This window comes from Rana temporaria, chromosome 2 (assembly GCF_905171775.1).
Source record: "Rana temporaria chromosome 2, aRanTem1.1, whole genome shotgun sequence".
Classification (NCBI taxonomy): Eukaryota; Metazoa; Chordata; class Amphibia; order Anura; family Ranidae; genus Rana; species Rana temporaria.
This window is the reverse complement of record NC_053490.1, coordinates 181,397,689-181,425,145: the sequence shown is the minus strand read 5'-3', so window position 1 is coordinate 181,425,145 and position 27,457 is coordinate 181,397,689. Positions and strand designations below refer to the sequence as shown.

The window sequence follows — 27,457 nt, the reverse complement described above, 5'->3', positions numbered from 1 at the left end:
GATGTTAGCGCTCACCTTTTCTTCTCAAAACTATTTTTTTATGGATACCCCAAACAATCAGAAAGGTGATTCCTCAGAGAAAATTATGTTACCCCAGTCCTCAAGAGAGCAGTCCAATTCCTGTACCTTTTGTAGAATATCAGTCTGTCCCTGATGTTTTTCCTAGAGAGAAGTGGCTTCTTTGCTGCCCTTCTTGACACCAGACCATCCTCCAAAAGTCTTCTTCTCACTGTGTGTGCAGATGCACTCCCACCTGCCTTCTGCTATTCCAGAGAAAGCTCTGCACTGGTGGTGCCCCGATCCCACAGCTGAATCAACTGTAAGAGACGGTCTTTGCGGTTGCTGGACTTTCTTGGGCACCCTGAAGCCTTCTTCACAATTTCAGTAGACATGTTTTTTTATGGGATTCGGTTCATTTTCATGGCAAAGAGGGACTTTGCAATTAATTTATCTGATCACCTTTCGGAACATTCTGGGGTAAAGTAAAACCTTGGATTGCAAGTATAATTCATTCCGGAAACAAGCTTGTAATCCAAAGCACTTGTAAATTCAAGCAAATTTCCCATAAGAAATAATGGGAACTCAGAGGATTTGTTCCACAACCATTTATTCATAAGTCCTTAGGTTTATAGTCTGTATAAAAACAATATAGCAATGGAATAGGTTGTGTAAACATACAATGTCCATCCACAAATGGCAGCCTCCACAAGAGGATAAGAAGCAAAATCCAGCAGGAGCTACATAGTATACAAGAGAAGAGAGGCACCTGTAAGTGTAGCAATATTGTTACATTTAATCACTTCCCACCCGGCCACTGCACATAAACAGCCGGGTGGGTGCTTCCTCCTTCTGAGTGGACGTTCCTGAACGTCCCTCAGGAGTGAGATCGCATGGCCAATTAATCTCGATGCGCTTGGACACGGCACATCTCGGATCGTCATTTTAATCGTACGTAAACAGAACTTACGATTTTCGTATTATTAGTACGTTTTTCGTCCGGAAAAAAAATCATAAGAGCAAGACTACGCATGCGCTGAAACGAAAAAATACATACAAGACGATTTAACACATGACGTCACTTCCAAAGTTGAATTCTGTCGTACAAGAATTTCCGTATGGCGAGTAACCTCTTCACTTTCGACTTGAGACTAGCCTGCAACAAAAAACTGACGAATGGTTGCCTGAAAATCTGATCGTGTGTACGAGGCTTAACCAAGATGAAGAAAAAAGCATGAAAACGCACACGCAGAGACCATCTGTAAGGCAGATATTGCGATGTGAACAAGTCCTGGTCACAGATGCCGTGCTCTGCGGACTCATTTGCATCAAAATAAACATTTAGCACATTTTTTTTTAGCAAATATGTGTGCAATGATTATTAGAGGAGAGCTGGAGAGTTATTTCCCTGTAAGGAAGGGGGGTTAATGTGTGGAATGTTGGCAGGCACGAGCTGATCACATTGTGTATAGGTCAGTCATGTGCCCTCACGAGGAGCCCTCTAATCCTCCTCATATAAAAGGGTGCACAGACCGGACCGGCCCTTCCACCACTGGGAAGCTGGTCACGTGTGGGCGGGAAGGATTAGCTGTGTCTCATTAATGGCCCCATCACCTGTGTACTAACTCGTTATAGAGTGACTCAGGCTAGATATAGAGGAGTCTCCCGCGGCTGAGGTGATTCTATCGTTACAGAGCAGACATGGCTCATGTGAGGAGTGTGTGCGCTCTGCTTCTGCTCGCCCTCTGCACACAGCGCCTCGGAGCTCAGTTCCCCAGAGCTTGTACTACAGTGTCGGCTCTGGTGAACAAGAGGTGCTGCCCCCCTGTGGGCTCCCAGGAAGACAACGTATGCGGCTCCGCGCAGGGTCGGGGACAGTGTGTACAGGTCCAGGTAGATGAGCGCCCATGGAGCGGACCGTACACTCTGCGCAATGTGGATGACCGGGAGCGCTGGCCACTCAAGTTCTACAACGCCACCTGCCGGTGTAATGGTGAGTACTGCCGCTGATACCCCAACTCACACCTTTACTGCTCTTTACTAAGCTGCAAAAAATGCATGGAAAGTAGGTTATATTGTCTTTAATTGCAAAGTTCACACCAGTGCTTGCAGTTCCAGAAAAAAGTAGACCATGCATTTTTCCTGTACTGGAATGCTGTAAAAGGCAGAAAAGCATTCTGGAACGCATCTGGACTGTGTATTCTATGGTGTGAACTGGCCCTGAATCTGCTGTTTGAAGAGCCATAACTTTCCTTCTGATTATTTATTGCTGGCCATACACACTTCAACTTTATCATTCAATTGATATTTTCAAATCTGCAAATCAAACTTCTCTTTGAAAGATTTTACAGTCAAATCTGACCTAAAACAATTGGCTGGGGCAGCAAGTGACTGATGGTTTACCGTTGATTGGCACCAGTGATCAGATACTTTGTTTACGAATCTGATCACATTTCAATCAATTGGAATGACATTGCATGGTAGAAACAGATGCCATCAATCGTATCTTGTTCAATCAAAATCCCCCCGGCGACGTGCCAGATGAAATAGGTTATAGGCTATAAATTGATTGTAGATTGGAAGAAATTGATCACGTGTGTATGGCCATCATTTAGCTTGATTTAGATGTGAGTCAAACTGAGTCGGTTGGCCAGAACAGGAAGTGATCATTTCCTTTTTGCATCAGTTGGCAGAATTCAGATTCTGTATAAATCCAAATAAGTGTGTGTGTGTGTGTGTGTGTGTGGTTTTAAATAAAAATAAAGTTTTTGTTATTCAAAATGTGATATCAAAACAACCAAATTATATATAAAAAAAGTGACATTTATATATTTCACTTTGTGAAAAAACTATAAAACACAATTTAAATATGCATGCATGCATGCATACATACAAGAATAGAATGCACTCCGGAGGTCTTGTTAAAAAGAGATGTTGGCTGAACGTTGCAGCTGCAGACGGCCACTTAGATTCAAAGCGTGTAATTTGTTCTTTCAATGTTGGGCTACATGCTCTTCAATGCCACCTATCATTGCTCATCAATGCCCCTACCAGTGCCACTTATCAGTGCCCACCAGTGCTGCCTATCAGTGCTCATCAATACCACCAATCGGTGCCTGCTCATCATTGCAGCATATCAGTTGCCATCAATGCTGCCTATCAGTGCTCAATGCCCATCAATGCTGCCTATCAGTGCTCAATGCCCATCAATGCTGCCTATCAAAGCCCATTAGTGGCACCTATGAGTGCTGCCTATCATTGCTCATCAATGCTGCCTATCAGTGGCCATCAATGCTGCCTTCTGTTGGTGCCCATTAGTACCTCCAATTTCTCGAACACCTGGTAATTCTTTCTCCCCTCCCTCCTCTGCGATTGGGTGAGGAGTCAGACACCGGCGATCAGCTCCTTCTCCCCTCCTTCCTCTCTCGTACAGGATGGAAGAGGAGACGCATCTGATCTGCTCCTTCTCTCTCCCCTGCCCCCCCTCCTCCCGCTGCCGCTCTCATCCTGTGTTTACCGCAAGGTCAAATGTAAAGCTATTGAGCTCACACTTCCCGCGGTACACACACAGGATGAGTGGCGGGGGGAGGGGGCGGCAAGGAACGGGGAGACAGAAGATCAGATGTGTCCCCTCTCCCATCCCGTACTAGAGAGGGAGGGGAGAAGGAGCTGATCACCTGTGTCTCCTCGCCCATTGCGGAGGAGGAAGGGCAGAAAGAACTACTAATGCCAGCTCTGACGTCACTGGTTGTTAGACGTCAGTGGCCAGGAATGGAGTCAGGTGGAGGAGCTGGAACCAGCACCACAGCTGCTCAGTTCATCCCTGTCCCCTGAATCTCAGTGTTTATTTTAAATGGGGGGGGCATAGTATAATGTTGGGGGGGGGGGGGGGGGGGGGGGCCATGGCCCCCCCTGGGCCCCCCTAGTGACGCTAATGCCAGTAAAATGCCTCCCTGTATTAGAACGCCCCCAGTCTGGATCAATGAGCACAAAGGGCTCATTTGGACAGCAGCCTTTGTAGCATGGGGGGAGGGGAGTGTTGGATGTACTAGCAGATTTAACTATACTAACAAATTGAACCAGCACTCCAATTAACCTTTTATGAGCAGTTGCAGCAAACCTTTTTTTCCTTTTGGGATAAAGCTTTTACATTAATAAAAGCTGATCATTGTAAGTACCACTGCTAGTGTTAAATGGTTTGCCCCATCACTGTTACTGCAAGAAAACGTGTTTTTGGAGAACAGACTTGCTGGCTGGATCACCAGATGGAGGGCAGAAAGCCTAAAAAAACAAATGCAGCCATCACATCTAAGAATTCACAAACTGCAATATGTTTGCTTTTAACCACTTGCTTACTGGGCACATATACCCCCTTCCTGACCAGAGGACTTTTTGCGATTCGGCACTGCGTCGCTTTAACTGACAATTGCGCGGTCATGCGACGTGGCTCCCAAACAAAATTTACCTTTTTTCCCCCCACAAATAGAGCTTTCTTTTGGTGGTATTTGATCACCTCTGCGGTTTTTATTTTTTGCGCTATAAATTTTGAAAAAAAAAAGTTTTACTTGTTGCTATGATAAATAGCTCAATTTGTTTTTTTTTTTTTTTCCTTTCTCAGTCTAGGCCGATACGTATTCTACATATTTTTGGTAAAAAAAAAAAAAAGCGCAAAAGTTATAGCGCCTACGAAATGGGGGACAGAATTATTATTATTTTTTTTTTTTACTAGAAATGGAGGCGATCTGCGTTTTTTTTTTTTTTTTTATTGGGACTGCGACATTATGGCGGACACATCGGACACTTTTGGCACCATTCACATTTATACTGCGATCAGTGCTATAAATATGCACTAATTACTGTATAAATGTGACTGGCATTGAAGGGGTTAACACTAGGGGGTGAGGGAGGGGTTACATGTGTACCCTGCCTAGTGTTACTAACTGTGGGGGAAGGGGACTGACTGGGGGAGGTGACCGATCTGTGTCCCTATGTACAAGAGACGCAGATCGGTCTCCTCTCTCCCTGACAGGACGTGGATCTGTGTGTTTACACACACAGATCCACGTCCTTGTCTCTGTAACCGCGATCGCGGGAGCCCGGCGGACATCGCGGCCGCCAGGCACACGCATCGGCATCTAAGTGATGCAGCGGGCATGCGCGCGCCCCCCAGTGGCCATGAGGAGCGGAGGCCGTAAAAACACGGCGAGTTAGAGAATTAGAGCCACCCTGCAGCCGTATAAAGTCGTACGGCCGTCGGGAAGTGGTTAATACCACATTAAAGCAGTTATTACTAGAACATTATGGTTTTCGTTCACCTCCTGTCCTGGTGACCACTGTAAAATATTGTTTTTTCCCATGGACAGTGGTTACCAGGAAAGACATTTTGGCTATGCATAATTGTCCCTGAAATGTCTTTGGTTTAACATGTACAACGTTCCTTTTATGTTTGGTTTAAAAATATCATGAGCAATTCATACATACAAGTAATACATTCTAGGTTTGCCTTGTAGTTCCTTTTTTTTAATAAGTGGTGGTTTTTTAACTTTTATATATATTTTTTTTTTTTTTGGAGGGATGCAAACGAGCACACCCCCTCTTTGCCAGTGGGTCGGCACTTACCCCATCTAGGTGGGTAGCAGCTCCATGTCCTCATCTGTGGCTGCCAGAGTGCGGCTCCTCCCCTCCTAGGCATCCAATGGATTTGCCTGTCCTTTCAGGCAATTGGGTGCCAAAACCCACTTCCTGATTGGCTGGGAGGAGGATCAGTGGTACAATACCAAATATTCATTTGCTGTTGTAACACTCTAGGGTGGGCTGTGAGCGAATTCTCTGTGCTCTGTGTGCCCTGTGCCCACTCTATTTTGAAGCCTATTAGAGGCTCTAATCCGTGCTTTAAAAAACACCCACCCTGCATTGGCATCCATGCATCTGGTGTCCTGAATGGCATCTGACTCATTGATAGGTGGGCGGTGCCCTGCACTGTTAATGGTGTGTGTGTCGGACATTTTTATGATTTTTTTTTTATCTTGCCCATTTTTCAGAGAATATGAATGTTGACACAATCTTTTCTTTCACTCATGGTTAGTGTTTGGCTGAAGCCGTTTATTAATCAACTGCGTTTACTCTTTTTAAATCATAATCGCAACAAACTACCCAAATGACCCTGATCAAAAGTTTACATACCCTGGTGATTTTGGGCTGATAACATGCACACAAGTTGACACAAAGGTTTGAATGGCTATTAAAGGTAACCATCCTCACCCGTGATCTGTTTATTTGTAATTAGTGTGTGTATAAAAGGTCAATGGGTTTCTGGACTCCTTGACACAGACCCTTGCATCTTTCATCCAATGCTGTGCTGACATTTCTGGATTGTGAGTCATGGGGAAAGAAAAAAGAATTGTCAAAGGATCTGCAGGAAAAGGTTATTGAACTGTGTAAAACAGCAAAAGGATGTAAAAAGATATCCGGGGAATTGGGAATGCCGATCAGCAGTGTTCAAACTCTAAAAAATGAGGGGTTCTTTTGAAACCAAACCACAGCCAGGCAGACAAACTAAAATTTCAGCCACAGCTGCCAGGAAAATTGTTCAGGATGCAAAGAAAAACCCACAAATAACATCAGGTGAAATGCAGGACTCTCTGAAAACATGTGTGTGGCAGTTTCAAGATGCACAATAAGGAGGCACTTGAAGAAAGATGGGCTGCATGGTCAAGTCTCCAGAAGAAAGCCATTACTACGCAAATGCCACAAAGTATCACACTTACAATATGCCAAACGGCACAGAGACAAGCCTCAAACCTTCTGGCACAAAGTCATTTGGAGTGAGGTGAAAATGTAGCTTTTTGGCCACAACCATAAACGCTACATTTGGAGAGGAGTCAACAAGGCCTATGATGATAGGTGCACTATTCCTACTGTGAAACGGAGGTGGATCGCTGATGTTTGCGATCTACAAAGGCACAGGAAATTTAGTTAACCACTTCCATACAGGGCACGTATACACCTTCCCGCCCAAGCCAATTTTCAGCTTTCAGCACTGTCGCACTTTGAATGGCAATTGCGCGGTCGTGCTACACTGTACCCAAACAAAATTGACGTCCTTTTTTCCCCACAAATAGAGCTTTCTTTTGCTGGTATTTGATCACCTCTGCGATTTTTTTTTTTTTTTTTTTTTGCGCAACAATTAAAAAAAGACTGGAAATTTTGAAAAAAAAATGTTTTTATATTTTTCTGTAAATTGTTTTGTAAATAAGTAAGTTTTCTCTTTCAATTATGGGCACTGATGGGCACAGATGAGATGGCACTGATGGACATCGATGAGGTAGTACTGACGGGCACAGATGAGGTGGTACTGATAGGCGGCGCTGGTATGTGGCACTGATGGACACTGTGGGGCGGCACTGATGGACACTGTGGGGCGGCACTGATGGACACTGTGGGGCGGCACTGTTTTCCTTTTGTTGCCAGTCAGTGCCCATTTGTGGGCACTGATTGGCATCTTTATTTTTTTTTAGACTTTTTTTTTGCCCCGTTTTTTTTTCTTCCTGCCCTTCCCTGGTGGTCCAGGGTGGGCTTCCCTGGTGGTCCATGTGGCGATCCGAGGGGGGGCTGCGCTGATAAACAATCAGCGCGACCCCCCCCTGTCAGGAGAGCCGCCGATCGGCTCTCCTCTACTCGCGTCTATCAGACGCAAGTGAGGAAGAGCCATCGACGGCTCTTCCTGTTTACATCGTGATCAGCCGTGATTCGACACGGCTGATCACGTGGTAAAGAGTCTCCGTGAGAGACTCTTTGCCCCCCCGGGGGCGCGCAGCGGCTCAGAATGCTGAGGACGTCATATGACGTCCAGTCAGGATTCTACAACCACTTTGCCGACGTCAATTTGTCATTGGCGAGCGGGAAGTGGTTAAAATTGATGGCAAGATGAATGCAGTATGTTTTTAAAAAAATACTGGAGGAAAATCGGCAAAGAAGCTGCACATGGGATGTACTTGGACATTCCAACATGACAATGATCCAAAACGCAAGGCCAAGTCGACCTGTCATTGGCTACAGCAGAATAAAATGAAGGTTCTGGAGTGGCCATCTCTCTTCTGACCTCAATATCATTGAGCCACTCTGGGGAGATCTAAGGCGCAGTTAATGCAAGACAGCCCAAGAATTTACAGGAACTGGAGGCTTTTTGCCAAGCTGAATGGGCAGCTTTACCATCTGAGAAGATAAAGCGCCTCATCCACAAATGGCACAAATGACTTCAAGCTGTAATTGATGTCAAAGTGGGGTATGTAAACTTTTGATCAGGGTCATTTGGGTAGCTTCTGTGCTCCATGATTTAAAGAGTAAACACAGTTGATTGATGATAAATGGCTTTAGCCAAACACTAATGAGTGAAAAGTTTGTTTTATTCATATTCTCTGAAAAATGGGCAAGAAATCATGTATTAAAATTTTTCTGTCCACTTTAAGCTGCAAAGGCAGCAGGATGGTGTTGTATACATGCTATGACCACAATGCTTTGCTTCATGGCAAAGATGATTACCCTCTTCGGCTTTTGACTTGGTCATTAGAGTGGGGAGAGCTGCCCAGAGCTCACATATCGGTATGACTTTTCTTCCACATACTCTGCTGGGACGTAGTTTGAGTATAAAAAAAAATCTAGCCTAGACCTAGTTTAATGGCTTCTACGCACTTCACTACAATAAGACTCCTTGTGTGATTGCACAGCATCAATTCCCATGTAAAATTAATTTTCCAGTCAGTTAAACGCAAATGATATTTGTTTTTCTTTTAATTAGTTATCAAATGACAGTGATTTAGATGTAACCCTGTGTTACTAAGAGTAGGTAAATGAATTTGACACCGAACCATTAAATTTGCCATGCCGCTGGAGCCCAACTCTGCAATCTTAGATGGATGGCACAATGTGTTTACACAAACTGTTCTCAGCAGATGCTTCATTAAGGAGCTGCTCCCTGGACCATCACCACAACTGTAGCCCATGAAGGCTCCCACCGTCGCTGAATGTACATGGTTATATTTGGAAAAGTCACTCTTAATAGTGAACCTAACGAGCCGTTTTTTTTGTGAATCATCCTCGAGATGACATTTATCTGAAACTTGTATTCTTCAGTTTGCTGCTTCCTAATCAGCATTGAGATGATTTCCACAGGCTGTTTGCAGAAGTAAAAAGTATTTATATTATGACACCCAAAGCTTGGTAAGGATCAAAGAAGACATATCTTTGAAAAGTTTGAGCCTATGACAAAGTTTGGTGTAGGACCCCCTAGCCCTCCAAGTTTTAATAGACAACGCCACCTGCATGAATCTGCTACAATTTAAATTGCAGCATTTGTTCAAAGTGATATTGTATAACCTCTGAACTATGTTTATGCATTTACCCGAGTCTTCTATTCCTCTGTTGCTGACTAGCTAAATTGCTAGCTGTTTGAAATAACAAAAATGCACCCTTGAGACATAACACTGCTGCTTTCTGAGTTGTCCAATGCATTGTTTTAACAATTGTATGCTCCAGTTAAAGGATGGCTGCTGGGAAATAGGTGGGCTCTAACACTGTGGGTTGGGTTCAATGGCCAGGCAACTGGATTCAAGTAACATTTCTGATAATTATTCTACTTTGTAAAAGAGCTTATTTGTGTCATGCTATTGGCCAAATAACTTGGTAAGTACCTACCAGTTTCAACCAAATTTCAAAAGCTATAAGGACCCAATGGGATCTACTGCAAAGAGTTGAAACTGAGTAGCATAACCCTACCTTATTATAGAAATGTTGGGAAGCATAACCTGAGAATTTTGGTTCCATGGAGTCATAGATTCGGTGTCTGATTATGCCCTAGTGACTAGATCGAGGATGGAAATATGTAGGCCACTTTTGCTGATGACCTTTTTGAATCTAATGGTGGTCTGGCCTCAATATTTGAATCACTAATCTAGAATGGTGGCCTCCAAACTGCAGCCCACAGGCCGGGTGTGGCCCTTTGCTTGCTTTTATCTGGCCTTTGAGGGACCATGCCACCCACTAGCACCAATGATGGGGCACTAGTCTTCCCATAGACACCAGTGTTGGGGCACCATTCCTACCTTGAATACCAACAATGGGGCACTATTCCTTCCACTAAAACCAGATGGGGCACAGTTTACGCTCATTGACACCAGTAATGGGGCATTTTATAAGCCCACTTACCAGTCTGGCTCCCTTAAGGTCTCAATGATGGTAAACTGTTTGTTCAGAGTTTTGAATGATACAAGAATAGAGCATGTGAAGTCAGACTCAAACTGAAGTCCCAAAATGACAATGTCAGGTAGATGACCAGCATTTTTAGGAGAAGGCCTCAATGGCAGCCTGAGTACTTTCTTGTATCTGCCATTGTAGTAATCTAGTCTTTTTCAATGATCACAGTAACATATTTAAGCTTTGTTTCAACAAACTAATATAAAATCCCAAGGCCAATAGATGCCTTCTAAAACCAGCCAAAGGTGTGTGTTGGTGTTGGTGTTTTGTGTTTTTTATTTTTTTTTATTTGCAACCCAAGTACAATCGTCCCCAATCAACAGTCTTTATGAGGGAATCCCTCCTGCAGAGCTAGTGTGTTCTCTCAGCACCCCCAAGAACAGTGATTATTTCTAGCAGCTATAGCATGAAGAATCACCAGGCTTTGTACCCAAGTTGATTACTCAGCTTGGGTACATTTAGCCTGCCCATAAACGAAGTCTGTGGCTTAAAGTGGATGTAAACCTGATTTAATGAAATATGACCCTCTCACATATCTGTAGTGTTTGGCTTATATCTCTCCAAAGCCAAGTCCCATGTCTTTCTGCTGCGCCATTCTTCTGTTATCAGCCTAACTTCTAACACATTTTCCAACACCGGAGATAAAAACGGCCTAAAATTTGTGTTGTGGTGGGTGCTAAAAATTGGCAATCAGCTGGCCTGTTCAGAGTACAGCTCTACATATTCGTGTGTGTGTGTGTGTGTGTGTGTGTGGAGAGGGGGTGCCTTTCCCCCCAATCAGCTGTCGGTGTATGCCAAGACTTCACTCCCAGTGCTGAACAAGAAGAAAATTCTTACATAATGTGCACTTTCTAAAGAATATAGCAAGCTGAAGACAGCAGATATAGATGTAAAACATGTAGGGAGATTTGTCTTCAGTATCATCAGAGGCTATTCGCTTCACTGGGTGTATGTGGGTTTACATTCATTGTAAGTGTTTGGGAACTTTGACATGACGTAATTCTGTTTTTTTTTTTGTTTTTTTTTCTGACCGTACAAAACACTGTACGCTCTCCAGTTATCAATATACTTTATATCTACACTGTACTGGACTTTCATAAAGTACACTTACAGGTTGCAACTGTTTCCTTAGTTTGCTATGTACATAATATTTATTTTTTGTTGGGGTTACAAACCTAGTTTCCCTGCTAAGGTAAAAGCATAATGGGCTACTATGCATTGCACAGTAGCCCATTGTGTGTCACTTACCTGAAACCGAAGCCTGAGATTTCCCCCCGGTTTCCTCGCTGGCTGGAAGTGTCCATCTTCCTTCCGGTGTCGCGGAACTCCAGCTCTGACTGGCCATAATCGCGTGACATCACTGGAAACAGCACGCCAATACCCTTCTAAAGTGCGCATGCGCCAAATACATTGGTGCATTCGCAGAAGAAATCCTCGTACAGGGAATTGTAAATGGCTCCTAAACGTGTTAGGTTTAGGAGATATTTGCAGCACCTACAGGTAAGCCTTAATCTAGGCTTGCCTGTAGGTGAAAGTGAGTTGTAAGGTTTCACAACCACTTTAAACAGCACAGTGCTTGTGCTGTCTAACCTGCCCCTTTGGAAACTGTAAAAAACCTGCCTGGTTCTGCCCTCCCCTGTAAACTGACCAAGTTTTATTATGGCTGCTGAACCCTGACACCATGGTCAGTTTGTGTGCCTGTCATCCGCAGCCCTCCTCACTTCCCCGTCACCTCCCTGCCTGTCAGCTGTGTGTCTTTGTGAGCTGTTGCTGCCCGCCCCCTCTTGCTGCTATTAGAAGTGCATTACATTTTAACAAATGTCACTGCTAGACCCTCTTCTTTATATTCAGTGGTAATGTACAGTGCAAGCGTTTATTGAAAATGAAGCCTCTATTGAAAAAAAGGCCCAGATTCTCAAAGGGCTTATGACGGCGCAACGCCATGTACGCCGTCGTAAGTCCTAATCTGGGCCGTCGTATCTATGCAACTGATTCTTAGAATCAGTTACGCATAGATATCCATTAGATCCAACAGGCTCTTACGCCGTTGGATCTTAAATGCATTTATTTTTTTTTGTCCGCTAGGTGTCGCCTCCGTCGTTTTCCCTGTCGAGTATGCAAATTAGCTAGATACGCAAATTCCCGAACGTACGCGCGGCCAACGCAGTAAAGTTACGACGTTTACGTTGGGCTTTTCCCGGGGTAAAGTTGCCCCTGGGTATATGAGGTGCAACTAATGTTAAGTATGGCCGTCGTTCCCGCGTCGAAATTTATAAATTTACGTTGTTTGCGTAAGTCGTCCGTGAATGGGGCTGGACGCCATTTACGTTCACGTCGAAACGAATGACATCCTTGCGACGTCATTTGGAGCAATGCACCCTGGGATATTTTATGGACGGCGCATGCGCAGTACGTTCGGCTTGGGAACACGCTTAATTTAAATGCTACACGCCCCCTACCCGCCTAATTTGAATTAGGCGGGCTTGCGCCGGGTGATTTGCACTACGCCGCCGCAACTTTACAGGCAAGTTCTTTGTGAATAAAGCACTTGCCTGAAAAACTTGCAGCGGCGTAACGTAAATGAGATATGTTACACCCGCCCTAAGTTGCACCATTCTACGAGAATTTGGGCCAAAGCCTCTAAATTTTTTTTATAGATATCTTCAGGCTGCTCATGTGACTCCTGGCCACTGTGCTAGTCTGATCTGGGGCTACAGCAGGAGGGGCTGAGCAGCAGCACGGTGATCACCTGACCTCCCGGCTGATGTCAGAGGGAGCGCTTGGCCCCTCACGCTGTAGCCCGGGGATCAGAGTAGCAGAGTGGCCAGGAGTCTTTTAACGGGCCTGAAGTTCTCTAACAGTATTTTTATTTTTTTATTTTTCTTATTTGCGAAATAATGTCTCCAATCGCTTAAACCATTTTAATCAAGCTGCATCTCCCGGCCGTGGAGAGAGGGAGGCGCCCCCAGATCTCCTTTTTCTGCTTGAGCCTAGACAACAGAGGGGCCAGGTTCGTTGCAATGTATTCACTTACGTCTCGTGTAATCCAGATCCTCAAATACTTGAATGACGTCAAGGTTTTTAATTGGGGCATGTCGGCGGCCACTCTATATCGTTCTGTATCGATTAGTAACAAGGCCGACTTGTCCCAATTGATGTTTAACCCAGAAAACCCACCAAACTTTTCCATCATCTGCACCACTGGGGTCAGCGAATTATTGACGTCTCCAATAAAAAAGAGTGTCATCTGCGAACAACGATATTCTATCCTCTTCTAGACCTCTTTTAAAACCCAAGATATCTTCCTTACCTCTAGTTTTTATAGCTAGGGGTTCCATAGCCAACGCAAACAAAAGAGGGGACAGGGGGCAACCCTGTCTCGTTCCTCTCTCTAGTTCGAACAGGTCTGACATTACTCCATTGATCTTAACTTTTGCACAAGGTTTATTATACAGGAGCTTGACCCACCTAATAAAAGACGGGCCAAATCCAAAACCCTCTAATGTTCGCCATAAATATGACCACTCTAAGCTGTCAAATGCTTTGGCAGCATCCAAAGCCAATAATGCCCGAGGTGTCACATTGTCGGTTGGGATCTGAGTATTTAAAAGGACCCTCCTTATATTAAGGCTTGTTGACCTATTGGGGATAAATCCCGACTGGTCAGGATGTATAAGGCGCTTAATGCATCCCTTTAGCCTAGTTGCGAGTACCTTTGCAAGGATTTTTACATCCGTACAGAGTAGGGAAATTGGGCGGTATGATGCCGGGTCAAGTTGATCTTTTCCCTCTTTGGGAATAATGATGATTGTTGCCTCCATCATAGAGGGAGGGAGCTGTCCTTTAGAGAAAGCCTGGTTCAACGTATTCAGAAGCTCGGGCAGTAGTATGTCGCCGTATTGTTTAAATATTTCTGTTGGAAGCCCGTCGGGGCCGGGTGACTTATGATTGGCCATCTCTGCCACAGCACATCGGAGTTCTTCCATCGTAAGTGGGGATTCTAGTTTTTTTTTCTCATCTTCTAGCAGGGTTGGGAAGGACAGTCCCTGAAAGAAAGCCTCCATGTTATCTTCCCGCCCCTTGATTTATATAGGGTTTTATAAAATTCATGGAAGGTATCTCTTATCTCTCTGCTTTCCGTTACAATATTGCCAGTCGAATTTCTAATGGCCCCAATGCTGGAGGATGGAAAATTTGTCTGTATCAGGAGCGACAGCGCCCGTCCCGCCCTTTCCCGCTCACCAAATTGAATTTGCTTTTGAAAGATTTGGCGGTTCGCGGTTTTTCTCCTAATTACCATTTTATAAGCCTGTTGTTTTTCTAGCCATTCCCTTTGTCTACTTAAAGAGCGATCTGTTATGTACCGTTTCTCGGCTATCATCACGGCATTTCTCGCCTCCTCTTCCCATTGTCTAGATTTGCGCTGTAGTCTTGCGACTTTTTGTATTAACAAGCCTCTTAGATATGCCTTCAAGGAATCCCAGACCATATCAGCCTCTGCTGTACCCGCATTAATCTGGGTGTATTCTTTCAGACTCTCTGACAGATCTTGTGATTTCCCAATCAGTTCAAGCCAATGAGGGCTGATTTTCCACTCCTTCGCGGTTGGTCTCTCCCTTCTTCTAATTAATAGGTCTAAAGGTGCATGGTCTGAGACCCCTCTCGGGCCATATTCTATTTCCTTTACCTTATTTATTGAAAGTGAATTACCCAGGGCCAAGTCAATCCTAGATAGTGTATTGTATGAGCTAGAAAAGCACGAGTACTGACTAGTCATTGGATGATGGACACGCCAGATATCCTTTAACCCTGCCTCCTCCATAAGCTGGACCAGACGACCTCCCCGTTCTCTCCTCAAGTCCCGCCTCGGGGGGAATCTATCGAGCATATTATCAGGGGCTTCGTTATAATCTCCCACTGCTATCAAGGGGATATCCGGCCTGTCCATCGTAAACTCGACCAGTTTCTGTAAAACTAAAAGGTTGAAGGGAGGGGGGACATATATATTGGCTAATATATAGTGCTCATTGTCTATTGTGCAGTCCAAAAAAATATAGCGTCCCTGTTCATCTATCCAGCTCTGTTTCGCAGGAGAATAGTAGTCCCTTACTTACTAGAATACTCACTCCCCGTGAATACGAAGAATGTACCGCATGATACCTATACGGGAATCTACGTATTCCCACTTGGGTCATACTATCTTTCGTAAAATGGGTCTCTTGTAGACATAATATACCTGGTCCCCTCCCCTCCATTGAGGCCAGAACCAATGCTTTTTTTGTTGAATCGCCCATCCCTCTTATATTCCATGACCTAATACGCCAAGCCATATTTAGAGTTCAGAAAAAAGAGAAATAAGAAATGCGAAACCAAAAAAACATAAGAATTAACAACTTGAGAGTCGCCCTCCCCCTTATCGACCCTTGTAGACAGCATCTGCTCAGCATCTGCTCTCTTTCCTATCCCTTTTCAGCACTGTGAGGCTACCTGCAATATATCCCACCCCAAATTGACCCTTCCCCTCCCTCGCACCCCCCCTCCCTCCACCCAGGTCCCCCCCTCCCTCCTGCCCCCCCCTCCCTCCTGCCCATTGGGGCTCCCCATAGGGGCCTCTCCTGTGACCTTGCCACTCATACACACTCTCTGCTCCACTGTCCTGTCCCCACCTACTTATCCCTTAATCCCCACTGAGGGTCTCCCCACCCCTAACCCCTACCGGCATCTATGTCTCCTTTCTACCATAATATGTGTTAACCAAATCATAAATAATAACCCCCGAGCCATCATTGTAAATATGTAGCTCGCTTGTCCAATTCATCATGTGACAATATTTAAAATGGTTCAAGGCTTAAAAATTTGCTCGAATTTCATATGTGAAATAACATTTATCAGTTGATAGTGTGTTCAGTGCAAATACTTCTATAAAAAAAATTCCCCCAAATGTTCCAAGAAAAAAAAAAAAGGGGAGGGGAATTTCTCTAACAGTATTTAGAGGCATCTATTTCAGTAAAGACTTGCACTGTGCATTACTTTTAACTCTGGATAAAGGAGAGGGGCTGACAGTGAATGTTAAGGTTACTAACACTTTAAGTATATGCAGTCCTGTCAATTAGAAAAGTGTGTGTGTGTGTGTGTGTGTGGCACATTTTCATTTCCAGGAAAAAGTGGAAAGGTTTTAAGTAAATCAACCAAAAACTGAATGGAGGAATAAGGAAGAGTTCACATTTTATGTGATTATGTTTTGCAGAGCTAAATCTTTAAAGACTGCCCTGTCTAGTCTATTAAAATAGATTTTACATTGGGAGGGCAGAGTGACCATTATAGAGCATTTCACTGAATAAACTAATGGTTTTTGTGCTTGCTTGGCTAGCATTGATTACTAGAGCAAAAAATCTGGAACATGCATTGACACATAGAAACAAGCCAATCCTCTCCTGATCTGACTGCTCCCAACTGGTCAGTCAGGCCTAGGTCGCACCTGGTGCTTTGGATGGCAGAGGTATAGTGAGGAGGAAGAGTTATTTTATTGTGCAAGTTTTCGCCAGACAAAGCATTAGGTAAATTACCATTACCACAGAATATACCTGCAGTACATGACATTACTGAATCCCTCTTGGCAAAGAATTTGTGCAATTGGGGCATGTGAATTAAATCGTTTGTTGCTTTGCACTTCTATTCTTATTTCTGCATCTATGTTCTATGCTATAAAGACAATACAAATTAACCCATGGGCCTGGCAAGCCGCCATCTGCATCTTTGTTCCTGATGTATTGCTTGTTAAATTGCAGCTTACTCCTATTAAACTTTATACATATGTCTTCCTCAGGAAACTTTGCAGGTTATAATTGTGGAGAATGTAAATTTGGATGGACAGGACCTAACTGTGATCAGAGGAAGCCACCGGTTGTACGGAAAAATATACATTCGTTAACCGCACAGGAGAGAACTCAGTTCCTGGATGCACTGGATCGTGCGAAGGACACCATTCATCCTGATTACGTAATTGCCACTCAGCACTGGCTTGGTCTTCTTGGGCCCAATGGAACTGAACCACAAGTATCGAACACCAGCATCTATAACTTCTTTGTCTGGCTTCACTACTATTCTGTCAGGGACACATTGCTCGGTATATTTTCTTTAAAAGTACAAAAAAACATTTAAAGGAATGTCTGAATAGCTTTTTTGGTGTTGAGCTATTAGGTTAAAGCCCATCTAAATGTGCCTTTTTGTTTTTAACCTGGTAATCCGACCAGTAACACCTTTCATGTCTTGAGATGGCTACACACTCTTCCACTGTATCTGTGGAGAAGCAATATAGCCACCCTTCAAACATAGCATTGTCAACCTGTGGAGAGGGTAGTGTTGGATAGACTAGTAGATGGCATTTACTTAAGTTATAACATTAACTACTTCAGATCAGCGCTAAAGACTGCTACAGCGCAGACCTACTTTGCCGGGAGGGTGTCCATGGATTTCCTTCCGTTTTCGAGTGGCCTGCGCGCTAGAGAGCAGGGCGTGCGCGCCTCACTCTGATCAGCGAGTCAATGAGACTCTGCTGATCTAAGAGTAAGGGGTTGATCCCGACCCCCCCCCCCCCTTACCATGTGATCAGCTGTTGGCCAATGACGGATATATATAATACATTTATTTTTGGGTGTAAGAGAATGGGGTTGGGGGCATTATTCTCACCTAGGGGATGCAGCATCAATCCGATCAAACACCCCTGATCGTTTAGTTCTCCACTCTCCTCTGCTCTGAGCAGCAAGCAGTAACTGGCTCTCTGCTCTTCCAGTGCTCACTGGAGTCCCAGGCTATGGGGGACCTGGGAGTGGCTGGCTGAGAGGCTGATCTGGGTGGATCCCAACTGTAGTCAGGATCGATCCAGCGCATGGCCAGGCTGAGGAACGTCAGTGGACTTTAGCCTACTGTTGACTGAAAATGAGTCACAGGAGTGCAAGGACTGCACTCTTGTAATCCATAGATGTAGGGCCCAAAATGCTTTGCCCATATTTCTCCTGTACCACCAATTTTTTACCTGTTTTTGCTCAAGTGTATTTTCATTAAACAGCATAGATTGCATTCACCAGATGCTCATCTAATGTGATCAATGACTATTGTGCTACAAATGTGCTTGGGACATTAATCATGCCAAGGTCCTAGGCATTTAAATGGTGTCCTTGTGCTTGTATTCAGAGAACTCTTCTTGATGGTATTGCAAGTATACTGGTAACAACCCTTAACAATGAAAGATCAAAATGGGTTACTTTTTATGTGTTTATTTCGTTTTGATTATACTTGCATCCAGTGGAATGTAATTTTTACGTTAGTTTCTATTTGGGTAAACCTTCCTATATTTTTATTCTTGCAAAATGTAATTTACCAAGATCAATATCTATATATTTATATATTTTTTTTCTGTTCGGTTATCCACAGACTATTAAAATGCAGTAGACCTAAAACTGTACCTTTACAGCATCATTACTCTGCCTCGCTAGGCTAATCATAATAGGTTCTATTAACTGACTGTGGTGACATCCAATTAATCAATTGATTGTCCTATAGAAAATGTTGCTTTGTGTCTATTAATCCTTGTACCAAGCTCTTTGGTGCGGCAATGAACATAATATGATAACTGTCTCTTGGAGCGGAAGCTAAAACTCTTTTTTTTTTTATTTTTTTTTTATTTTTTTCCAGGGCCAGGACGTCCATTCAAAGCTATTGATTTGTCACACAAGGGTCCTGCATTTGTTACTTGGCATAGATATCACTTGTTGTGGCTGGAGAGAGATTTACAGGTAATGTGGGCATAAACAGTCATCAACTAGAAAGGTTTAAAAAAAAAAAAAAAAAAAAATGCTCATTCAGTGAAGGTAAAATTTGCTGCTGCATGGGGAGCATTTTGTTGGTTCTGTCTTTTGGCAGCAGTGTTTGTTGGAAGGCTACCAGATTTATCATATCAAGGTTATACAAAACATTTCATGTTTTTCATTTCATGGTAAGACGAAGGTTTATTGCTTAAGGCAAATCCACTGTGCACTTGGGAAGTGCAGTCGCTGTAGATCTGAGGGGAAGCTCTGCTGATATCATGTGCAAGCAAAAATGCTGTTTATTTTCCTTGCATGTCCCCCTCAGATCTACAGCGACTGGACTTCCAAGTGCACTTGTAGTGCAAAGTGGATTTGCCTTTAGTAAATAAACCCCAATGTTTGCTTTAAAAAAAAAAAGCAGCAAGGGATCCTGGCATGGGTAGTCTACCAACTTAGCCACAATAACCAAAGTAAGGAAGGTGAGTTGGAGAGTAACTTTACCCAAAGGGAGAAGTTCCACTTTTCCTTCTCTGCACAACCCCCTCCATTTTTATTTATTTTTTTCTCTGGGGAGCAGGTAACTGACTTTGACAGGTACAGGATCCAACTTCTGGTCAGATCGACGTGTAAATCTTGCTGGAGGTTCGGCCCCCCCCTCCCTGCAGCCTCATGGGACATGTCTCCTGGGACCAATCACATGGCCCAGCACCGCTTGTGGACAGCTGACTGAAGCCACAAGGAGTCAGTTGGCTGTCTAGTATTGGGATGCTGGTGCCTTCACCTGAAGACGAGCAAAGAGCTGGGATCTCAGGATCTTGGGACAGATAAGTACGTGTTTTTTAAAAGTCAGTAGCTACAATATTTTGTACAAAATATTTGCTTACAGGGTGAAGAACCTCCTTTAAGAAAGGAAATTAGGAATTTGCGTGCTCCTTTCAAAATGGCTTATACCATTAAAGGGGTTGTTTTCACTCCAAAAACGTTGTAGTGCATGACCCCCCCCCCCCCTTTTTTTTTTTTTAATACTTTTCTGAGCCCAATGGTTCCAGGGACGAGCACACCCGCTCCAGCTAGCTAGTGTCTTGGGTCCTGAGTGATGGCAGCGCAGCCATTGGCTCCTGCTGCTGTCCATCCAATGTAGCTGGGGGGCAGAGCAGAGTCCTGCTGTCTCAATGGATTCAGCAAGACACGGGAGCTCGCCTGCACGGGTGCCGTGAGGGAGAGCGGCTCTCCAACGGGAATCTCGGGCAAAGAATAGACTGAAGACAGTAGTCCAATAATTACTTTAGATGTCTGTAGCAATTGTATAACCAGGTAGTGATGCAGGAAAATCCAAATGTAACCATCAGGGACATACAAGTCAGAATTTAGTGGAATCCAGTGTTGATCAGACCAAACAATTATTGGAAAGAGAACATCACAAAATGGCTAATCTGCCTCTTTCCAATAATTGCTGACTTGTATGTCCCTGATAATTACATTTGGATTTTCCTGCATCACCACCTAGTTATATAATTGCTACAGACATCTAAAGTAATTATTGGACTACTGTCCTCAGTCTATTCTTTGCCTGATATTTAAGGACACCTATCCAAGTGATAACTTGTATTACTGCTGAGAATTCAATAGTGTTCAAATGCCGTCCTGGAAGGGGCAGTTATGAGATTTGCTGCGCACTTGAAGGTTTTCTGACAATTTCAATTCCCTCTTTGATATGTGACAATAAGTCCTAAGGAAGCGAAACGTAGACTTAGATTGTCCTATGCGGTATGTATCATAAGGGAATTGTTTCAAATTGTGCGACTCCTATAGAGTCAAATCTGTTTTTATAATATGGAATTTTTATATTTTTTCAAATTATGTTGAATTCCTTTTGGTACCTTAAGTCCACCCACAACAGTCCTAATCCATAATTTATCTGGATGTGGTACCCCCTTGGCCCTCTCTCTTTTCTATTGTTTTTTTACATATCTTTTAACCACTTCCATACCGGGCCTATTTTGACATGCAAAAATCTTCATATTTTTTTTTTTGCTAGAAAATTGTTCCCAAACACTTTTTTTATTTTTTTTTTTTATTTTTAGCAGACACCCTAGGGAATAACATGGTGGTCATTGCAAAAAATAACAAAACGGTAAAGTTAGCCCAATTTTTTTGTATAATGTGAAAGATGAAGTTACGCCGAGTAAATGGATACCTAAAATGTCACACTTTAAAATTGCGCACACTCATGGAATGACGCCAAACTTCAGTACTTAATTTTTTTTTTACAGGTTACCAGTTTAGAGTTGGAGGTCTAGTGCTAGAATTGTTGCTGGCACTCTAACTCACGCAGGATACCTCACATGTGTGGTTTGAACAGCGTTTACATATGTGGGCGTGACTTGCGTGTGTGTTCGCTTGTGAGCGACTGGGGATAGGGGCGTTTAATTTTTATTTTTTTTACTTAACTTTTTTTTTATCACTTTTAATCCTATTACAAGGAATGTAAACTTTCCTTGTAATAGGAATGGTTTGTGAGAGGTACTCTTTATGGGGAGATGCGGGGTCAATAAGACCCCCACATCTCTCCTCCAGGCTAGAAAGCATGAGATCGTGAAATTTTCACGTATCTTATGCTTTCAGCCGTGATTGTGGCTTTGTTTACATTCCGGTACCCGGGCGTGATGTCATAACATCATGCCCGGACCGCCGATGATCATAGAGATGACTGGTCACCAGTCATCTCTATGCCTCCCATCCAGCGCCGGCAGATTGTTTCTCCGGGTCTCTGATGATACGGGAGAGTCGTATGATGTCCTTGGACCGGAAGTGGTTAAGAAATGGAATTGAACCCTCAAACCTTTAGGCCCCTTTCACACATGCGGACCATATGTCCGCTTTTTCATCCATCCGTTTGCGGATGAAAAAGGTCATACATTGGTCCCAATGATTGCGGGTGTCAGCGGATGAACATCCGCTGACGCCCGTAATCGTCCGCCTCCGCAAACATCCGATTTTGCAGACGGAAGAAAATCTTTTTTTTTTTTTTTTCTTCCGTCTGCAGAGCGGTCCGTGTTCATCCGCTCCCCCCCATAGGGGAGAGCTGAGAAAAGACAGGGCAGTCCCTGCACAGTGTGCGGAGACCGCCCTGTCATCTGCCGGCTCAGTGGGGATATACGGAGCGATCCCTGCTGAGCATACGGAGGCAGATCATTACTGATCCGCCCCGTGTGAAAGGGGCCTTAGAGCCAAAGATGTTGCAGTCTTGGCCTCTGATCTGTAGTTGTCAGTGCTGTACATTTGATCAGTTATGACACCAGCCATTAGATGGACTGACAGTTTGGTTGAGGGCACAAGCAACTGTGTTATCATTGATGACCTGCCTTGAATTTAACGGTTTTGGGAAACCGTTAAATAGATGTATTTAATTCCATTTTAAGGCATATCTAAAACCAACATTTTAAAAGGGCTAGCATCTCCTGAGGTTTATTGTGGTCTGTGTGGTGATTTCACCCAATGGGATGCAAAACATGGCAAAAAACCTGTACATGGCTTTCGGTAATTTTAAAACCTTTAATGTCTACTACCAGAACTTTTTTTATAGCCTTAAATAATGTAAGGGGGGGGGGGGGCAACCTCAGTTCACACTGAAATGTGTATAAATAACACAGGAACTGCACCACATTCCTGTTTTGGCTGACATTAGATTTAATGTGGGCCCAAATCGTATTGCATCACACCAAAGTTGTGCATATACCAATTTTAAAAACTGCACTGCAAACTGATCGCATTGTACCATGCGATACAGTGCAGGAAAACTGGCTACTTTCTCCACTGCAGGTGTAGCTCAACCGCAGAGGGAGAGTAAGTAAAAAGAAACCTAGTTCCTCTATGGTTTCCTGGGTCACAGGAGGCAGCTATTCAACTGCATTCTGGCAGCCATCTTGGGTAAGGCCGAGTCTATTTGTCCCCTATGTCCACTTACTAACATTAATTGCAGTGTTGCATGAATTTTTGGATTCTATCCTTTGTTTTTGTTTTAATAAATCGCCTATCGGAGTGCGGCAATTCCAGGAACATTTCTTTTTTCCACGAGTCTATTTAAGACTTTGGCTTCTGGGCCTGGCACACGTTGTGTGTGGTTAGAGCAGTGTTTCTCAATTCCAGTCCTCAGGCCCCCCCAACAGGTCAGGTTTTCAGGATTTCCCTCAGATGAAAAGGCTGTGGTGATTACTAAGGCAGTGAAACTGATCAAATCACCTGTGCAAAATAATGGAAATCCTGAAAACCTGACCTGTTGGGGGGGCCTGAGGACTGGAATTGAGAAACACTGGGTTAGAGCAATGTTTCTCAATTCCAATCCTCAAGGCGCCCCGACAGGTCATGTTTTCAGGCTTTGCATTTTTGCACAGGTGATTTGATCAGGTTCACTGCCTTAGTAAATGGCACAGCCTGAAATCCTGAAAACATGACCTGTTGGCATGCCTTGAGGACTGGAGTTGAGAAACGCTGGGCTTGGCTTGGGGAGTAGGAAAAATAGACATGCCATCCTACCTGAGAAGGCTCCCCACTCGGTTATGGACCAGCCAGGCCGCATTTCACTCGAGACCTTCTGCTATTGATTCATCATGGTTATCCTGTGAGTGCTCCTGGTCAATTGCCTTCCCATCAGGCTTGTGTATTGCTGAACTTCACTTACAAAATAATCCTGTTGCTCTGCACCTTGGACTCTGCTGCCACTGCACCTACCCACACGTTTGCCACCTGCATTTGGGGTGTCGTTAGGATTGCACTGACACGATTTGAACACGGTGCAGAAAACTCACACGGATGGTGGGTTTCCGGTACCGCATTCTGTGAACCGAGGCTAAGAGGATAGTAGTTGTTGCAAATCTTCTTTGTTTGCGTTTTTAATTGCTGCTATTACTGCTTGTTACAGAAAATGCTTGGCAATGACTCTTTTGCTTTACCATACTGGAATTTTGCAACTGGAAGAAATGAGTGTGATGTCTGCACAGATGAACTGTTTGGTGCACCCAGACCAGATGACCCCACTTTATTAAGTCTTGGTTCGAGGTTTTCACGCTGGGAGATCGTGTGTAATAGGTAACCTTTCACTTTGAAATCGGCTGAATAAACAAGGTTTATGGTGGGAGTGTGGGAACCTGCACTGGCTTCTGTAATAAAATATCATTGTCCATTAATTACGTCTGCATTTTTAAGTCTCTTCCAACTGCAAATAATTTGTCATATTGCACTTAAGATGGATGGGAGCGATTGTTTAGGGATCCTTGAAGTGCATCCAATTTGGGGTGCCATTGATTGTTCTATTTTGCAATACTCTCAGTAACAGAAATTCAGTTATGTGCAAGTAATGTTGTGCTTTTCATGCTTGAGAAAACAAACTATATACCATGTAAGAGTCGCATGTGAACTAAAACCTGTTGCTTACTACCCTTTCCTAATTTTTGCATTGACAAATGCAAATTTTAATAATGATAAAAACGATGGTTACTTACCGATAACGGTGTTTCTACAAAACCAGGACAGCAACACATGAGGAGATAGTGTTTCCTGTAGGAAGGAGCCTATCGCATCACAGCCATTTATAAGGCCCCACCTTACCCCTTGTCCCTCAGTTGTGAAGTAATACTCCCACTGATTCACAAGGGTTATTCCAACATTTAGGTACTTGCCACCTAGTGTGTACATTCTCCATCCATACTAGGGTGGGAAGTAGGCCTGTCGTCCACTCTTAAACTTCTTTGATTTGTAATCCTTCATGTTTAACTGCATTTTCTATTTAAAATCCTAGTCTAGATGAGTACAATCGTCTTGTTACACTGTGCAATGGCACGAATGAAGGTGTTATTCGCCGCACCCCAATAGACAGATCTGGTGGACGACTACCAAACCCAGAGGACATACAGAAATGTCTTTCCCTCTCAGATTTTGACAATCCTCCATACTATACAAACTCGTCTTTTAGCTTCAGGTATGTATTTTGTCGTGTGGTTTTTATTTATTTTTATTCATTTTTTTTTTTTTTTTTTTTATTAGGTAGACTAAACTTTTTTTTTTTTTCCTGAGAAACAGCCTTTTGCCAACTTCTTAATTCTGTAAATGCTAGTTGAATAACAAGCATTCACATAAAGATTTCCTGATATGCAAACAAACATCCCCAAAACCAGTAGTGTAACTAGGTGCATGGCCACTGATGGGTGATATGGGCAGCTTTCTCGTACTGGGTCATATCTGGGTCCAGGACTTCCAGTGGCTGCCTGTTACTTTCCTGTGGTACCACTTTAGATATGTCCAACCCTTTCATAGCTGCAGACTGCTACCACGTGCCAATGTCCTCCAGCACCACAGATCCCTCTAGAGTAGCAACAGAAATGTGCTCTTCACAGCTGGTCCTAACTCCTCTGCAGTTTGTCTGCATGTAGAGTTCGCTTCAGTTCCTTGCAGCACCTTCATAAATGCTAGAGACCTGCCAATTGAGGACTACGAGTGAGGAGACCAGGGGAGGAAGACTTGACCTGCCACACACATTCTGTTAGGATTACAGGGATACACAAATTGTGGGTCAGGGGAGACTGGGAATCAAGTGGGAGGCACAACTGGATGGGCGTTGGGTTGCAGGTGTCGGTTAAGACCAATATGCTAATGATTAAGCACAAGATGTATGTGTGAAACGTCTACGTGACCTTGTGTTGGTGTTATCACTTTGAACAATAAAAGGCAATCGGAAATCCTGGATGTGCAGGCTTTTCTTACAAGACCAATATGAATGCTGGCAGGAGGGGGGTGGTGGTGGTGTTGTGGTGGGTACTGTAGTGGGTGGGGTGGTGGTTGGTAAAGTAGGGGCTGGTAGTTATAAGTTCAGTAGTAGTGGGGGATGATGCAGTAATTTGCATGGCTGATGTGGGTTACAATTGCTAATGGTTGGTTAAGGTACCGCTGATAGGGGAGGTAGTGATGGGCAGGCCTGCCAAAAGGGGGTACAGGCAGTCAGTGGCAGCCTGTCCACTATGGGCACCAGCCCCCCTCCATTGGATGCCTAGGAGGAAGAGGGAGGAGCCACAGAACACCATTATGATGGAGAGGACCCAAGAGCAGCCACTTGCCACATAGATTGGCTAAGTGCTGGACCAAACGGCAGACACTGGGCATGGGCTGGGAGTTATTTCTGTCTGACAGTTGCACAATAATCCTGGCCTGACTGGGAGAGAGACCATAGCATTGAAAACCATTGCTAAATCACCATTGTTTAATGTCCCTTTTAACCTGTCCTCCTCAAACCTTTTTTTTTTTTTTTTTTAAGGAATGCTCTTGAAGGCTTTGATGACCCAGATGGAACATTGGATCTTCCTGTAATGAATCTCCATAACCTAGTCCATGCATTCTTAAATGGAACCAGTGCGTTATCCCATTCTGCAGCCAATGACCCCATTTTTGTGGTATGTCCCTTTGAATTACTATAAACATGTAACTGGCCAAGTAAACTTGAGTTTCTATAGTTCTTGGACAGGGTTTAGTGTGAACTGCATAGAGTATTTTTATCTGTCTGTTGTATAATGGTGGTGTACCTCCATGCTGGGCTGCATGATAAACATGTAATTCATTAATTTATGCCTTGAAAGTTGTTCCTCTGAGACCATTGAGATACCATTTACCCAGGACTCTTTCAGGCATCTAAAGACTGTTAAAACTTCTCTTGCTCACCCCTTTGGACTGAGCTTATCCATTTAGAGACACTCAACCTGGTCCAAGCTGCATTCTCCGGCTGTGACTCCACATTTCTGCTATAAGGCTTACAGTATTGGATCATACCGCAGCTCATCACTCAGACAAGCCCATTACCAGAACATTTTCCCAATCGAAGTGGGAAGAAAGTCCAAGAGAATCTTTTTTTTACTTGGTCTACCAGTGTCCACTTGAGTTATCTTGATTCCAGGTAATGACACATCCCTTCAAGTGAAAGGCTTTTAATGGCTTGTGTGAACCAAGGAGTTGCCCAGGCTCCTGTAGCCCTAGCCAGGGATGTGCATAGACCAGGGGTGGGCAATTATTTTTTCGATGGGGCCACATGAGAAACTAAAAATATTTTGGAGGGCCGGGCCAAAAGGCTAAACTCAATACTGCATAAAATCAATTGTATTTCTTTATAAAAAGCAGTAAATATCATTGTTGGACAACTGGTACGAGTACTTGTTATAGACATGGCACAGGAGGGGGACAGAGGCTGGGGACATGGCACAGGAGGGGGACAGAGGCTGGGGACATGGCACAGGAGGGGGACAGAGGCTGGGGACATGGCACAGGAGGGGGACAGAGGCTGGGGACATGGCACAGGAGGGGGACAGAGGCTGGGGACATGGCACAGGAGGGGGACAGAGGCTGGGGACATGGCACAGGAG

The 27,457-nt window shown here is 44.0% G+C and overlaps 1 protein-coding gene across 1 annotated transcript in view; it reads left to right on the top strand.

The window, feature by feature from the left end:
- The first annotated feature begins 1,529 nt into the window (after window positions 1-1,529).
- DCT (dopachrome tautomerase) overlaps window positions 1,530-27,457 on the top strand; it is a 30,855-nt gene continuing 4,927 nt past the window's right edge. The window contains exons 1-6 of the mRNA XM_040336094.1: window positions 1,530-1,990; window positions 17,075-17,374; window positions 18,943-19,043; window positions 23,977-24,143; window positions 24,853-25,032; window positions 26,362-26,497. Of these exons, the coding sequence (XP_040192028.1) occupies window positions 1,699-1,990; window positions 17,075-17,374; window positions 18,943-19,043; window positions 23,977-24,143; window positions 24,853-25,032; window positions 26,362-26,497 (1,176 nt within the window). The 5' untranslated portion in view covers window positions 1,530-1,698. The remainder of the gene's footprint in view (window positions 1,991-17,074; window positions 17,375-18,942; window positions 19,044-23,976; window positions 24,144-24,852; window positions 25,033-26,361; window positions 26,498-27,457) is intronic.